The sequence below is a fragment of the Oryzias latipes genome, chromosome 17 (assembly GCF_053564925.1).
Source record: "Oryzias latipes strain Hd-rR chromosome 17, Olatipes_Hd-rR_3.1".
NCBI classification, from domain to species: domain Eukaryota; kingdom Metazoa; phylum Chordata; class Actinopteri; order Beloniformes; family Adrianichthyidae; genus Oryzias; species Oryzias latipes.
The window spans coordinates 18,821,595-18,837,472 of NC_136253.1; the positions used below are offsets into that span (position 1 = coordinate 18,821,595).

General features: G+C 40.7%; 2 protein-coding genes across 3 annotated transcripts; one reads left to right on the plus strand and one right to left on the minus strand.

The window, feature by feature from the left end:
* Nucleotides 1-1,875: 1,875 nt before the first annotated feature.
* cpdp (CPD photolyase) lies at nt 1,876-9,052 on the minus strand. 2 transcript variants are annotated; one of them, XM_011486301.3, is made up of 10 exons: nt 8,919-9,052; nt 8,454-8,715; nt 7,473-7,621; nt 4,995-5,177; nt 4,720-4,878; nt 4,046-4,244; nt 2,985-3,128; nt 2,785-2,906; nt 2,350-2,509; nt 1,876-2,258 (listed from the first exon to the last, which is right to left on the minus strand). In XM_011486301.3, exons 1-10 carry the CDS (start codon nt 9,021-9,023, stop codon nt 2,110-2,112), a joined length of 1,632 nt encoding a protein of 543 aa, XP_011484603.1. In that variant the 5' UTR covers nt 9,024-9,052; the 3' UTR covers nt 1,876-2,109.
* Nucleotides 9,053-9,157: 105 nt separating this feature from the next.
* si:dkey-17o15.2 (UAP56-interacting factor) lies at nt 9,158-14,840 on the plus strand. The gene is made up of 9 exons (XM_020710868.3): nt 9,158-9,298; nt 9,446-9,586; nt 9,670-9,833; nt 13,200-13,348; nt 13,650-13,722; nt 13,800-13,855; nt 13,947-14,021; nt 14,109-14,235; nt 14,323-14,840. Exons 1-9 carry the CDS (start codon nt 9,226-9,228, stop codon nt 14,422-14,424), a joined length of 960 nt encoding a protein of 319 aa, XP_020566527.1. The 5' UTR covers nt 9,158-9,225; the 3' UTR covers nt 14,425-14,840.
* Nucleotides 14,841-15,878: the final 1,038 nt, after the last annotated feature.

Genomic DNA, 15,878 nt, shown 5'->3' on the forward strand with positions numbered 1-15,878 from the left:
ACAATCAATGTTAGAGTCAGTCAGCGGTTGATTTCATGGTTTTGCTGACTGGGGGAAAAAATCTGAGAACCCAGTGTGGAACCCAGTGCATCTGAAAGCAGCAACTGATCCACTGCAATTGATCAGTGAGAACCACTGATTGGTATACTGATTAGCGGCTGAGTAGCTCGGTTGGTAAGGTGAGAGGCTACAATGTAGGAATCCAGGGTTCGGGTCCCAGAGGGGGATAAGCAATGATACTATAACGCTACTGCCTCCCCAGCGCGGTTAGGCAGCAGCTCACCGCTCCCCCAGGGGATGGGTCAAAATGCAGAGAAGAATTTCCCCATTGTGGGATCGATTAAGTAATATTTATTTATTTATTTATACAGTTTCCTCCAATGGTGTCTTTTTAACCCAAACAATTAATTGGTGTTTTCCTGATGGGAGACACATCACCGCACATATAAATGTTGTCTTTTCTCAAAAAAGTGGGTCAGGAGGCCCCAAGGACAAACACAACTTCTTTTTTTGTGTTTTTTTTCAGTTTAATTTGTTTAATCAAAACTTGTTTGTTGATCATTGTAACCTGCTAGGTAGTTTTAGTGGTTAGTAGTGTTAGTGAATTTATTTATAGAGAAGCAAATGTCTACATTTGTTCATTTTTGGCAACAAAAAAAAGGGTAAACACTGCACTGTATACTTGTAAAAGGGATTTCCCACCTTTTACACACTGATGGTGTGTAGAAGGTCCTAATCCAACCTTCTACACTGAAAGAGCCCTCTCAATAGATTTCCTGCTGACTACTATCCAGTAGGAGCCACTAAGTATTATTTCCCCTTTAAAGAATAAAACACTGATTTGTTTTTATGTTATTGTTACTATTATAATATATAACGGACATGAACTGTGTTTTTTTTCTTTTTTGGGGGGTGGGGTGGGGTAGCATTTTCTCAAAAAAATGACAGGTTAGCTTCTTTTCATAATAAAAGACACCTTGTAGCACATGGGATTTCTTAACTGAGCAAATGTAATATAACAGTGATGTCAGCAGTGATTTTAGAGTTCCCTAACCTTCCTAAAAAAAAGGCCTTTATAAATCATAAATCAGTTGAGGATCAGAACCTGGGCTCCAATTACACTACATATGATAGATGCATGGGTCTTTTAACATTTATGTTTTTCTTAATTAATCTCAAAGGTAAAATAAAACCTCATGGTGAAATATTTTTCAGCATTATGGCCCCATGTATCTGTCATCCTACCAGAAAAAGAAGAGGAACTTTAAGGAGAGGGCACAACACACACTGCTTTTTGTTTTTTTATACAAAGCTTTTAAATTGGAGTCCCTTTAAAATGATTATATATTGATTCAAATGTACAATATTTTTTCATAAGATTTTAATTATTTTATAAATTTCATTTATTTTCACCAGTGGCCTCAGTCAGAGACTCATTGCATTAGAGAGGTTCTTTGTTCCCTTGAGGGTTCTCCACATGGAACCTTCTGCTTCCTATTAATCAGAAACTTCGGTGTTTTTCATAAAACCAGGCTTTGAGCTACATCTCATTTACAGACTGCTTTATGAAGCAGCTATAAATAACGGAAGGATTAACTGCTTCATATTGGGCTGTACCATCATTTTCTCCACGCTTATTAAGCTATTGATTTGTGAAAAACAGAAATGTAATATTTCACATTTTAAAAGTTCTATGTTTAAACTTTGAAAATGATGTTCCATTTATGTTTTTCTCTAAAAATATGGGAAAATAAACACATTCAGAGATGAAGTAATAACCATGTACAGTTGCTGCCTAAAAACAGCATAATCATTATTAAAAAGACCACTGGGAGCACTTTTATAAATGATCAAAAGATGATAAAAGGAGAGCCGTTTCCTCAGAGAGTATTTTATTTTGAAAGAACAACATAAGATGATCAGGAACAGAGTATAAAAGTTTAGCTAAAAAAAAAAGGTTGATCCCAAACTAACAGTTTAACAGACATAAAATGCTCAAACATCTTCAAGTCCAAATATATAGAAAAAAATAAACAAAACCTCCCATTAAACAGTTTCCTGAGGTAAAGGCACACTCCAAAAAGCATTTTAGTTTTTGTCAAAATGCTGTCAGACTTTTTTAGAACAGTACTTCCTCTCAAACTGCGCCACGTTAAACTTCCGAAGGCAGCCTTTGTAGTTCATGAAGCGGATTTTCCCAAAAACCGCTCTCTCTGCCCAGCCCTGGTCATGGATGCCGCAGATTGACCACATACATCCTGAGATAAAAAGAGCAGAGGGGTGGGGGAGGGGGTTAACGGACGAGAATAAAATAGACCGCAGAAAATGAAAGAGGAGCCGTCTCCTTACCAACAAAACCGTTGGGGTCCTGACCGTCCAGCTCATAGCGATCGTTCAGGTACAGAGCGATGGAGAGCGCCTCCTCCGGCGAGGTGCTCCACTCCAGAATCTTTTTGGCCCAGTACATCCTCAAGAATCCATGCATCTTCCCTTCAGTTACCATTTGGATCTGCAGGAAAACACACAATGCACTTGACAATCTGTTTTTAATGATTCAAACTAAAATAAGAAGAGCAGTGATTGCTGAAATGCAGTCCAAGTCTTTTCCTTGACATTCTCAACAATCCCAAAGCTCTCTCCATTGGGAGCCATTCCACTAAGTAGGAGTAATCTGCTGTTTTCTACACAGATCAGAACTTACATCTCTGCAGAAGAGCATTATAGTCGCTATTTCACCCCCTCCTAACATCATTTCCCCCCTCAGCCTCAGAGGGACTGTTGTACCTGAGCTGCGTTCCACAGCTTGTCATGAGTCTGCGCTTTCTCAAATTGCTCTCTGGTGTAGAGGTACTCTCGCTTGTCCTTGGCGTGATCCTTCAGAGTCTTCTGAGCCCATTCGTACGCACCTGAGAAGCACAGAACAGAACACATTCAGTCAAACTGGACTAGAGAACAGGTTGTCGGTGTAGAAGGTCTCCACGCACCCGTCACGCTGTCGTAGTTCTTGTTGTAGAAGCAGAAGTTGTCCGTCAGCTCTCTGCGCACCACCAGCTCCTCGATGAAGGCAGGCACGGACGGACTGGAATTCTTCCGCACCTGCAGCGCCACACGCTGGGCTGAAAGCTGGCCTGGTTTGGCAGGGAGGAAAATCTGAATGCTGATGGACTAAGAGAGACTACTGTACAGTTTCATGTGTGGATTCTCAAACTTGGAGAGAAAAATCAGTCTCAAAAACTGTCCAGCAGTTTGAGCACATCTCTAGCAAGCATTGTATCCCTTCAAAAAAGATTCCTGTTACAAATGAAGAATGGTATTTCACACAAATTTTTAACTTTTTTTGTTCTTAATGATGACTCAGTTTCCTTCAGTGTTTTTACTTCTTTATTTTACATTTTTATGCTACCTTTTTTGGTATATTTTTGCATTTATTTTAACACACTAAGACAATTAAATGAGGATATTTTATAAAACCTAGTTTTATTTACTATGTATTCTTTTTTTTAAATATAAGAATGGATATGATTGCTTTGTTAAAGCAGCAAATATACAACAAACATACTAAATACTGACACTCTAGAGAAGTAAATCAATTCATGTTTGCACTCTCATTTGCTTTTATAACTCATATTTAAATATTAAACACACATATGTATATGGATTTATTTATTGTGTACAAATAAGTATGAAGTATTTATCAAATTTTTTCAAACAAAATACATTTTCTAAGGTTTACGCTTTTAATTTATTTATATTTGCTTTTTCTAGCTAGCATTTATTTTACATTTTTGGTCAAATAAATTATAACATTCATTTGTAACCGTAGAAATGTAACACAAAAGCAGTTAAAGGGGTTTGGGTGCGTCTTATATTAAAAAAAATTGTTTTTATTTGGTATTAATTTTAGATTTTTTTTGTTTTCCACAGATAAACGCTTGTTTGTTTCTTTTATTTAAAAAACAAAACAAAAAACTAAAGAATGATATTGCTTCTCCCCTGTAGTATCACGTCTGAAAGGCGACACAAGACACTCATTTCCTGCACTGACCGAAGCGAAGCCATGGCGACAGCTGGCTGAGGGCGGCGGCGTTCGGGTCGTTGCGCTGAGTGCCGAACAGTTTCAGACGCACGTCGATGAAGGACTCCAACATGGCCAGCCCGGCCTCGGTGCCCGGCTTGGCCCACTTGGGCTCCCCGACTGTTCTGTCCACCTTTAGCGAGGCCAGAGTTTTGTCCCAGTCGACCGCCTGAGACAGGGACAAGAGCAGAAAGGTCAAAGGTCAAGGAAGCTTTTAAAATCAGTAAAAATGGTTTATAGACTCAAAGTATTTCAAAAAACAAATGTTAACAAATGTTAAGACTGCAGAAACCCCCATTGATGCTGCTAAGGAGTTTTGTTTTTTGTACATTTGCAGCATTTCCTTGCAATTATATTTGACATGTTTGGTTATTTTCTCTATTAATAAAAGATTTTAAAACTTCAAAATAATGGTCTTCTAGCAAAAGTTATATTTGTTTGACCCATTCACATCTGTCACCAACTAAACTAATAAGTGGAGAAATAAAAACAATAAAAGACAAAACAACAAATTGTTTTTTCTCAGCAAGAATGTGTTTTTGCCAAAGTACTGGTGCATCGAAATTACCTTTTTTATTTAAAATATTATTCCTTATCTAAAAGGCTGAAAATTGAATGGTTTTTTTTGTGTGTTCATAGTTTACCTTTGCTGTTTTTGTGGCTGAGAACGGGTGTTTGTCCACCAGAGGGAAATCGGTGAGGAACTCAGACAAAAGGTTAGTGATTTTCCCTCTGATGGTTCTGGCAGAGTACTCCAGCTTAGGGGATGCTACCCAGCAGGGAACAATATTATGGGCATCCACCTGCAGAGCAGAAATAAAAGACAACACAATAAAGCTACAAGAAATATGTGTAATTTGGCTTTGACGAACACAAAAAATAATAATAATAATAATAATAGAAAAAGAAATTCTCTGGCCTGTATGAAGGGAATGTCTTCTGGAAGTCCCTTTTTCACAGCTTCCAGCCACTGCAGAGGCTCTCTGAGGGGGGAGAAGTCCGTCACCACGGCCCCAAAGTTGTGGCCAGTCACGAAGCCGGGGAGCACGTCGCCAGCTGCTCCGTGCAGCAGATGGAACTGGATGTTCAAGTGTTTGCATTCCTGTTTGTTGGAGATATGCCAGCATTATTTCATGACTCAGAGTCGGAGGCTTTTAAAGTCTTTAATCACTCGGCCTTTGAAGTCTTTCCTTAGGAGTGCGTTTCTAAAAGCTGTAAGCAGTCATCGAAATGATTTGCATGTTTAGGTTTTATTTGTGGAACAAGAAATCGCAGGAATTTCTAAATTGCTGTGATAAGACATGTCTTCAAAAGTGTTAAAACTAGGCCTGCACAATATACCGCAAATTTATCGTTATCGCAACATCAAGCTGTGCAATATGCATACCGCAAAAGACGGCGAAAATCGCAATAAATGGTTACCTTGACCCTTGTGCTATCCTAGGCACTTTAACATTGGGAGTGGGGATAGGTTAGCATAAGGATTAAAGTTGTTGCTGAAAACAATCTAGAAGAGAAAACTGACAAACTTGAAGGTGAGATCTTTCATGAAGAACACACTTATAGACAGTTTCCTTTAACCCTTGTGCTATCCTAGGCACTTTACCATTGGGAGTTGGGTCATCTAGACCCACTAGACAGTGCTCTGAACCTTTTTTCTTCAATTATTTGTGATCTTCACTGGTGTCCATGGATTCCATGAAATCTTTCCACCTTTATCCACCTTTGTCATGGTAGGGAGAACACGTCAATGCAAGGGGGGGGGGGGGGGGGGGGGGGGGGGGGGGGTCATCTAAGATAGCACAAGGGTTAAATGTGCTAAAACAAACTCATGGCAGATTGAAATATTGAATAAATGAAATAAATCCCTTTATGCATTTAACCAATCAGAAGGACCCGTTTACCTTGTTGATCAATCATATGAGCCCTTTTATGTTTGATGTTTGCCTCCTATGTCGACAAGGGTCATTTGGAGTATAATTTTTAAACTGTTGCAGTGAAATGGAAACGATGTTTTTGGTTGGTTTGATATTTGTTTATATACCGCAAATTATATCGTTATCGCAATATTAATCACCAATATCGTATATCGCGAGTTTTCCTCATATCGTGCAACCCTAGTTTAAACACAATCAATATTCACATAACGGCTTGAATGACAAGCTGTTCATTCACATTTGGTTTTTACATATTTGGAGGAACTAAAAAAAAGATGTCATGGTCTAGCACTTTTTAGAAGGCTTTTTCTGAAATGTTACTTATATTGTGTTTTGAATATGTCTCTTCACAGAGGAGGGGTGGGGGGGGGGGGTTAATTACAATTTTGTCTGCTACCCTTATATTTTGTCTGTTTGTGTGTGTACTAAAAGCATGAAAAGTGCCTCTTATAAATAAAGGTGTATTTGATTTGAACAACTGATAGATGATCCATTGCCCATTTAAAGTCCAAGTCCAATCATATTTTGATCTGCAGTAAAGGTGATCACAGTCATCTTTTAATTATTATGTTATTTTTAGCCATCATTTTTTTTTAAACTGTTGTTTTCAATGACATAGTCCCTGCAGAGCAGCAGTAGTTCATTAGAAATTTGACTTCAAGTTGTGGGTGGAACTATTGTCGAAAAGTAAGCCAATCATCATTTCCCATAATCCCTTTGTGTACACGCTCTCCGGCTAGCTTACAGCCCCTCACAACCCCAACTGAACATTAACGGTTCAACAAAAAGGGCAAGCATACAGTTTTGAGGAGGGAGAGAACGTCTTTATGTGTCGCATGCACCCTCACATGTGTGCATAAAATCTATTATCATCTATTATCTTTATTTCTTCAACAGTTCACCAGCATCCTGACTTTTTCAGGAACTCTGATGCTCCGAACATGAGCTCTTTATCTGATGGATATTAATTAATTTGGCGCTCCTCCCTAAGGTGAGGATGGAGATATCAGAGAAATGAGGGGAAAACGAGCAGAGAGGCTTCCTGTAATACTAAAAAGGAGCACATAAATAACAAACGAAAACAAAAAGAATAATTATTTTCAAGCGATTAACATGCAGGCTAATTATTCTACTTTTTATTTTTTTATATTTGAGACAAAGTACAAGAGTCTTGTGAGCGACCTCTGTCCTAAAAACTAATACAAACCAAGAGTTTTTACATTTACTTTTTTGTGGTTTTCAGTTTTTTAGAACAAAAAAAGATAATTTGGAGTTTTCAAATTTGCAAAAAAAAATGTTTTACTTTTGATTTAAAAGCATATCCAACAGAAGAATTTAAAAGTGTAAAAATGAACCTACAGGTGGAGCTCTTTCAATGCAAAAAATGGAAACATCACGGTGTGGATGTGCGTGTTGATATGTAACAAGTAGGAATATTGTGTTGTGGTAGCGGTGAATACCTTTTGAACCTCTTCCAACCCCTTCAGCAGAAAGGAATAATGTCTCAGTGTGGACAGCTCTGATTTTGGCACCACCAGGCAGAAGCAGACGTGCAAAGGGAGGCTCTCTTTGGCGGCCAGCTGCTGCGCGCGGATCAGCGCCCAGTTATCTGCAGGGAAACGCAACAAAAATTGAGAAAAAAATCTGCCATAAACAGGCATGTCCCAAGTCTGGACCGCAGACTGAATGTGGCCCACATTCATGTTTCCACTGGCCTGCAGGACTCTGTCATAAAATCAATAATATGCAGCCGTACTTTCTAGGACCTCTGTGTACGAATTCTTGATGATTATGTTTTAAGCAGTTGTAAACCTGTGGCAACAACCAGTGGCTGATTGACTTTCACAGCCTTGGAGCCGTTGCTTCTACAATCAAAATAGGGAAACTATTTGTGTTATTTTCCTGTTTTATTTTATTTTATTTCAGGTCTTTAAATCAGAGGTTCAGAGTAAGTTTGGTAAAAATGTGCTTCGATTTATTTATGTTCTATGTTATCTAAAACAATCAATTAAAGAAACCAAATCACCCAAATAAAAAAAGAGCTGCATCAAAAATATGTTTTCCCTTTTGCTTGTTGTTGTCAAAATTGTTCAATGTGTTCAATGTTTATAAGTTTTGCTCTTTACCTGGCTTAGGTCAACAGATGTAATTTAGCAATTGTGCTAATTCTGGCATATGTATGCTGTTGTTATGCTAAAACATTGAGGAATATTCACAGTCCTAATTCAAATAAAGTAAATTAGAAATTAAAAAAAATGAACCCCGTTCCCTAATTCCAGGTAAATAAGTTTTCTTCTTTCTTTTCCCTTTTATTTCCCCCTGTATTAGAACTTGTGCAAGATCTTTTGTTTCTTTCTATTTGTGGAAATTTAAATAAATAAAGTAAAATTTAAATAAATGCATAAATAGATAGATAAGGTTTTAAGCTGTGACTTGTTTACCTTGGACTCTCTGGTCCCTCAGCATCCAGTACAGCACCCCTCCTGAGCCCTGCCGGACCTTCTGCGTCTCACTGATGAAACGCTGCCTCTTCTTGCTGAACTTCATGTCCTTCTTGTCCTCCCTCTGCTGCCGGATCAGGCTGTGCAGCCAGCCCGCCGCCTTCGTCGGCTTGTCCTCCCGCGGTTGCTTGGCGCTGGGCTCCGCATCGCCAGCGGTGGCTGTCGCTTTGCGCTTCTTCTTGTCTGACATGTTGACGGGTTTCTGCGGGTAGAGGAGGGTCGAAAAGGGCCTGTGATATGAAGAAAGCTTTGGAGCAAACAAAACAGATGAGCTGTGGGAGGTAAAACACGACGACTTTAGGCTAAAAGGAAGACGGAAACTACCAGACACAGCATCACCACGCATAAGCAAGACAGGCGTTCACTTCATTCAAACAACTAGCATGATAATTCTTAACTACATACTTCGTTGGAAAGCACACGAAAGGTCCTGCGTTTGGATAATTTGACTCCCTTTCGACAGGAAAAACCAAGAACACCAAATGATATAGCTGCCACAACGATACGCATATGTAACCTTTTTCCTCCAGTTACATGAGCACGCTGTTGTTTTGGTTTGGTAACAATCGGAATTCGTTGATTTGCCTACATTTCCCATAATGCACCCACTCAAATTTCAATTGCGCGTGCGCAATGCTTTTTACGTTCAAGGGGAGGATCACCTGTTATCTCCTAGCAGCATCGTTGCTCTCCTGTGATTATCTTGTTTAGAATGAATAATGATGATTTCTCTGCCGCTCGAGGGAAAATGCCGGCGGTTCTTGATAAAGTCGACATGTCTTTGGGTAAGGACTTTGTTTTATGTGGCCTGTATTTCAGTTCAAGCTAATATTAGCCACTGACCGGAGCTAGCTATGCTAAAATAAACAAGTCTCCCTTGAGATTTCCTAAAACTCTTGTCTTCCTCATGCTTCTTTTCACAACTTTGACAGATGACATTATTCGGTTAAACAAGAAAGAGAAACAATTCAAGTGGCGACAGGCCAACACGAAGCGAAAACCATTCAAGAAGAAAGGCCTTTTGAGCCAAGGAAGAGGGCTCTCACAGAGGACGCCGGGAGCCGCGCAGAGAGGTGTGTGTACCTACGTCGCCGGCCGGACCGGTTGTTGTTACAGGTGGAAACTTCTTTTTTTAAATATGTCGTGTTTGTAACAGGAGGAGGCGTGGCACGTGGGGCGGCGGCTATAATAAGAAACAGACGAACCCCTCCATTTACGGGCCGAAGACGGGGTCAGGGGGTCATCACTGGACTGGCAGCCAGGAGGCCAGGAACCATAGTGAAACGAGCGGGGGCTCTCAACCGAGCTGCACTCAACCAGGTACTTTGTCAGCTGTTTAAAAACAAACGAGTAAACACATGATGTTCTCCCCCGACTTTCTCTTTGTTTCCTGAATTCACACTGACTGATGAATTCATACCTTCAGATACAAAACAAACGAACAGATTGGCGATGAAAACAGTCAAATGGAGAAAAAGACATTGAGATGGCTGCACAGAAGAAATATGAAAAAGGAGGTGAAACAGATGACAGAATAAGGAGAAAGTTGAGTAACAGATTACAGAAACGGACCGAAAAATAAACCTCAATTAAGGTTTTCGTAAAAAAACAATAATAACTGGACATCAAAAATAGTCATCTGAATGGGCAGGTCTCAGATTTGTTTATTCCTATTTTTACAGCACTAAATCAGAATGTCGAATGAGTTCAGTAACGGTAGCAAAATGAGACCAACCTTAACGTTTTGATCAAACACATTAAGATCTGAAATACGATCACAGAAAAGAGAGAGCCTCAGAACATGAGCCGCTCGTCTTCAGGAAGGTTCCCTTCGATCGGTTCAGAACAAAAAGAACCGCAGTAACTGAAATGGTACCTGAGAGAAAGCAAACACGAAGGCTTTATGATTAAAATCAAGAAAAACAAGGATCCTGCCCCTCTCCAGCTCCAATGGTTCCTAAAACACCTTTCCCAGCAGCGCTAGGGTTGGGCGATGTCCCCTAATTTGGCCGTTGACGATGTTTGCTGTCAACCATCGGGATGGACGATGACATCGTCGGGGGGGGGTATTTTTTTTACATTTTTCGTTCTTATATAACTGCTATTCGTTATTTTGCTTTTTTCATTTTATTTCCCAACTAATGGTTAATCCGCGATGATCCAGTATAAACTGAGGGAAGTGACTTTAACAGAAAAAGTAACAAGCAAAATAGAAAAGAAGTGGTCCGCTCCCGCACTTAACTAGTGAAGTGGACCAGCGGAGGGCGGATTTACAGCTTTATGTTTGATGGGAAGGGGGGGGGGGGTACATGAGCGGTATGTGTGGGAGATTTAAGACTGCGATCCGTCCCGCAGCTCTAGGGGTACGAGCTATCAAACTCAGAACCGGGTCTAAACGTGTGTCTGAGCACAGTTCGGATCGTCAGCACACACAGCGGACACAAAGCAGAAATGTCGCTCAGTCCTTAGAAAACATTCAATCAATCACGTGGATTTGTGTTTCCAGTCGTGTCCCGACTAAATAAAGGTTGATGTTATTCACAGGATGCAGCACCACCCAAAGCTAATGTTGTTAGCCCGTGTTAGCTAATCCTGGCTACGTTCAGAAAAAGCACTGACCACACGGATTAAAATTCAAATGATGAGCGAACAGGTGTTTCATAATAACCGTAACATTATTAAAAGCACGTTTAGAAGATCGTCTCGTATTTTACCGAGCTGACATGTCAATGTATATAGCTGCTCGCCGCTGTTATCATTTTGTATTGAATTGTTACCTTCAATAAAGTTTGGAAAAAAAGCCGCTCGGCGGAAGTTGTATCCTCTTCCGGTTTTCAAACTGCGCATGTGCGAATACTGCGCGTGTGCGAATGATTTATTCCGACCGAAATTGTGACCTTAGTGAACGTTTTTATATTCTGAAAACATTTTTCTGGGCCCATCTACACGGTTGGATACTAATCCGACCATTGATCCCATCAAGATATTTTGTACATGTAACCGCGGCTTATGATGTCGACGCGCAACGTGGCGGGGGCGTGGCATCACGATGGTGGTCTCTCCATCGGGATGTCAGTCACCCATCACGATGGACGATGATATCGTCCATCGGCACAACCCTAAGCAGCGCTGCACATTTTCAACAAGGAGGTCTGCATAGAACTGACTGCAAGGCAGCTTTCCCTAAAAACTGGTTGAAACTTCAGATGTAAAGTTTTTCTTACTTTTACTATGAAGCAAATCTGCAAAACCTTCAAGTTATCCTTAGTCACAAACAGAAAGTTGCTGAGCTCGCTAATTCTTTTCTGCCTGAAAAACGTCCAGCTAGTTTAGCTAAACATCAACAGTCATGCAAAATGGAACCTGCAGCGCTAATTTTAAGATTATTCAACTGATAATCACAAAAATGTCTGAAACTATAGTTTTATGTGCTACATGTTATCAGCATGTAATCAAATAACCAGAACTGTCAAATCTAATCTCACTTGTGGTTTATTCTGGATTAACAAAAGGGAAGGAGTGTGTTTACATGTCTGATTCAAAATGTAAGATGATTAAAAACAAATCATTATTTTAATGATATTTTAAGGCTGCCTGCAGTTATTTATCTGTACTTTTTCCCATCACACTCAGAGATTTTAAACGTCTAGAATCAACATTAAACTGTTTTGTTCCCTAGAATCAACAGTTTGCTGTTTAGCATAATCAATCCCATGAGTCTTTGGGCCGTTTCTGCACGAAACTTGCCTTTTAGCATTGCAGGGCTGCTGAGAGCACACAGCTTCTTCTGTTTCCAGGATTGCAGGAGAGCATCTGAGACTTTAGCCCACCTGGACCGGGTCACAAAGCTGACGAAAAACCCAGATCTTACCAAACTGTTAGGCTTTTCTTTTTTCAATGTGCTGTAGACAGGGGAGTATTGATCATGTTTTCTGACTCCTTTTTTCATTTTTATTTTTAAAATTTGCTACCATGTTAACAAATGTTTTTAAAAAAAATCAACATAAATGGATAAATTAACTTCTGTAAAGGAAAGAATCAGAATAGCCTGAAAATTGTGTTCAGTCCCATAGTTGCCAAAATAATTTTAGCGTTTTGAGAAAGGTTTTAGTCATAATTCTTAGAAAGTGTATATATATATATATACCTACCTACCTACCTACCTATATACCTAAACTATGATGTTGAACAATCTTTGTTTTCAGGTCATCTGACAGCTGTTTTGAGGTCCCATGTTGACTTTCTTAACAACCTTAAATACCTCTTCTCATGATTGGCTTCACATGTGTATGCAGGTCAAGGGTCAATGAGCTTGTAAAACAAATTTTGTGTTCCAATAATTATTTCTAAAGGGGTGCCCAAATTTACGCACCTGCCTATTTTTGTTTAAGTAATTATTGCACAGTTTCTTTAAATCCAATAAACTTCATTTCACTTCTCAAATATCACTGTGTTCATCTGCTATATGACATGTTCAACTGAAATTGATGATCTGAACAACCAATGAGTTATGAAGAAAAATCCTGAAAATTATCAGGGGTGCCCAAACGTTCTCACACCACTGTGTCTTTATAGTGAAATCCCAGCCAAAATTCCCAGAGATGGAATTTTTTTGGCTGTTTGTTCTGCAGCTGAAACGGAAACACTATCACATAACCAAAGTGTTTTTTCTTCTTCTCCTGTCAGACAACAAGACCGAAAACAAAGCCCTTCTTTCAGCGCGCCGAGGCCCAGTACAGGAGGCCCGACCCTCAGAGGAGGCTTTACCGGCAGCCGGACTCGCTGAGAGGCCAGAATGCGGCATCGTTGGGGAGACCTTTCCAGCTGCAGCGGAGGTAAATGTTGACTTTTCCCTGTAACACTTCCAACGCCAAAGCTCCTGGTTTCCAATTCGAGAAACACTGCAGGGTTGAGCTGCAACAGGTTCGGTCAGCGGATTTCCTGAATCTACTGACGGAGCAGGTTCTTCCATCGGATCTTTTTATGAGCTTACTGTAAAATGACAAAATATTCCAAATGCTCAAACTGTGAAATGGCATTCGGTTTCTTCAGATCAGTCACAAAAGTCAGAGCTGAGAATTCCTGGGAGGTGGTAGCTTGGCTTAAGTGAATAGTTAATGGGACTGTACTTTACAGACCGCTGCCGTCTGTCCAGCAGAGCCAGAAGGAGGCGCGGCAGGCCACGTTCCTGTATCGCCGGGGACTCAAGGTCTGTGATCAGGAAGTCTGGTTAAATAGAACGTTTGTGGATGGAGCTGTTAACATTTGTCCTGATGTCCTCTGCAGGTTCAAGCCCAGTTGCAGAAGCCAAACCCTCTCACTCCTCCGGTCAGAACGCGGCAGTAAGTTCCTGGTTCCCCTCAGAGTCAGAGACAGCACAGACCTCTCTCTGCTTGTATGAACATGAGATCATTGTTTCTGTCTGTCCACCAGGTGGCGCACATCGCCAGCCGGTAGCGGGATCTTGACTGTTTCAATAGACAACCCTACAGCCAGAACTCAGCCGGAGTAAGTGTCCGCATCAGCCCCCTGGGGGGCTTCGATGATGCACTTCAGCTCTCTGTGACTCATAAAAATGGCTCCTCCTCCCTGCAGGCCCCCCACCGCGTGGACCCTGCATCCTCCTGCTGCCTCCGCAGCTCCGGTGAAGCCGGAAGCGGTCGAGAAGAAAGTCCCTAAGGGAGTCCCCCTGCAGTTTGACATCAACAGCGTGGGGAAGCCGGTGAGGGCGCCACAATCCGAAACCACTCGATGAAATTTCACTCGCCGGGGTTTTTGGCGTGCTTACCTCTGACTCCACTCTCTGCAGCAAACGTCCATGACGCTGAACGAGCGCTTTCGCATCCTGAAAGACCAGCGCACCGCCTCAGCACAGACCAGCAAAGGCAGCAGATTTGTCACCGTGGGTTAGGTTGTCCTGGAAAACCTATTGAACTCTGGATTTCAACCCTGCCAATCCCAGCGGGTGGGTGGGAAACCCCCCCCCCCCCCCCCCCCCCCCCCCCACACACACACACACACCACCACCACCTTACTGATGAAGGAGACTCATCTGTGGGACGAGCAAGCAGGACCTGCACAACACTTCAGCTGAGGGGACTAAAGTGTAGACATTTTGGGAGCTTAGAGCCCCCCGCCCATCGTCTGTGCCGTCATACTAAGCCCTTTGTACACCAGGAGTTTTTCTATTCAGACTGTTAACGCCATGAAGCTTTCGTTTTCAGAGGGAATCGCTATGTATTTGCTAAAATGGTGTGTATTCTGTATTTTTTTTTTTTTAAACATTTCAAAGTTTTGTAATTTCAAATAAAGTTTCCTCAAATCTGATATATTTGTGTGGCCCAAAAATGTTTTTTAATAGTGGGTGTAACGATTCGTTTCAACAGTTAAATTCATATAATAATTTCTAGTTGACGATACGATTCATAGTCGATATCGGTTCATTCAGAACGATTCGAATCACTGACCTATCATCAACCCGGGACATCTTCAGCCAAAACCTTAATCAGTGTGACTCAGTGATAAATACCTGGTACTGAACAGTACAGGTGAAGTTTTCCAGATTCCTTGGATTTCTTGCAAAAGAACCAAGTTTAAAGTAAATATGTGTACAAAAAAAACCAAAAAATAATGGCAAATTCATTTACATTTTATTTTCATAAAGTTCAGCCCACTGTTGTTTTTCCAATTTAAAATAATCCAAACGGAACATTAGAACATTCTGCCACACTGTATGGTTTTTTTTTCCTGACATCACATCTGCTGTGATGTCACTGGTGGTTTTTAAGTTAACAGTAGAATAAACCCACTGTGCTTTAATCCAAATGGTATTTCCCCAATATCAATTTATTTCAATTTATCATAGTAAAATAAAATACTTGCCTCAATCGATCTTGTTGGATCATGAGAATGAAAATAGATTAATCGGTTAAAAATTACACTCATAGTTCTTAAAGAAATCAGATGTTTGTTTTTGCAGGAAAGATAGCTGATCTTCCTCATTTTCTGCAGTTCTTCTCCAAATGCAGAAAAAATCCATGAGGATTTAAAGTTCACACTGCTCAGTGGCAGAAAACAGAAGCTACAATTGGCTTTTTAACCCTTGTGCTATCTTAGACGACCCCACCCCATTGACGTGTTATTCCACCATCTATTCCACTGGCGGCGCTGTTGTTACAGCAGGTACTGGTATGTATGCTAGCGGTTGACATGTGGAGCATGTGATTAACTCTTGTGCTATCCTAGGCACTTTAACATTGGGAGTTGGGTCATCTAGACCCACTAGACAGTGCTCTGAACCTTTTTTCTTCAATGATTTGTGATCTTCACTGGTTTCCATGGATTACATGAAATCTTTCCACCTTT

Excerpts from the sequence above, each read along its gene's own strand:
- cpdp (XM_011486301.3), bottom strand. The coding sequence starts at position 9,023 with ATGCGTATCGTTGTGGCAGCTATATCATTTGGTGTTCTTGGTTTTTCC. Across the intron at positions 8,716-8,918 it reads TTCGTGTGCTTTCCAACGAA|AAACCCGTCAACATGTCAGA; the intron begins GTATGTAGTTAA and ends CTCTACCCGCAG. Across the intron at positions 2,907-2,984 it reads GAACTACGACAGCGTGACGG|GTGCGTACGAATGGGCTCAG; the intron begins GTGCGTGGAGAC and ends TGTGCTTCTCAG.
- si:dkey-17o15.2 (XM_020710868.3), top strand. The coding sequence starts at position 9,226 with ATGAATAATGATGATTTCTCTGCCGCTCGAGGGAAAATGCCGGCGGTT. Across the intron at positions 9,587-9,669 it reads GCCGGGAGCCGCGCAGAGAG|GAGGAGGCGTGGCACGTGGG; the intron begins GTGTGTGTACCT and ends TGTTTGTAACAG. Across the intron at positions 13,856-13,946 it reads CCTCCGGTCAGAACGCGGCA|GTGGCGCACATCGCCAGCCG; the intron begins GTAAGTTCCTGG and ends TCTGTCCACCAG.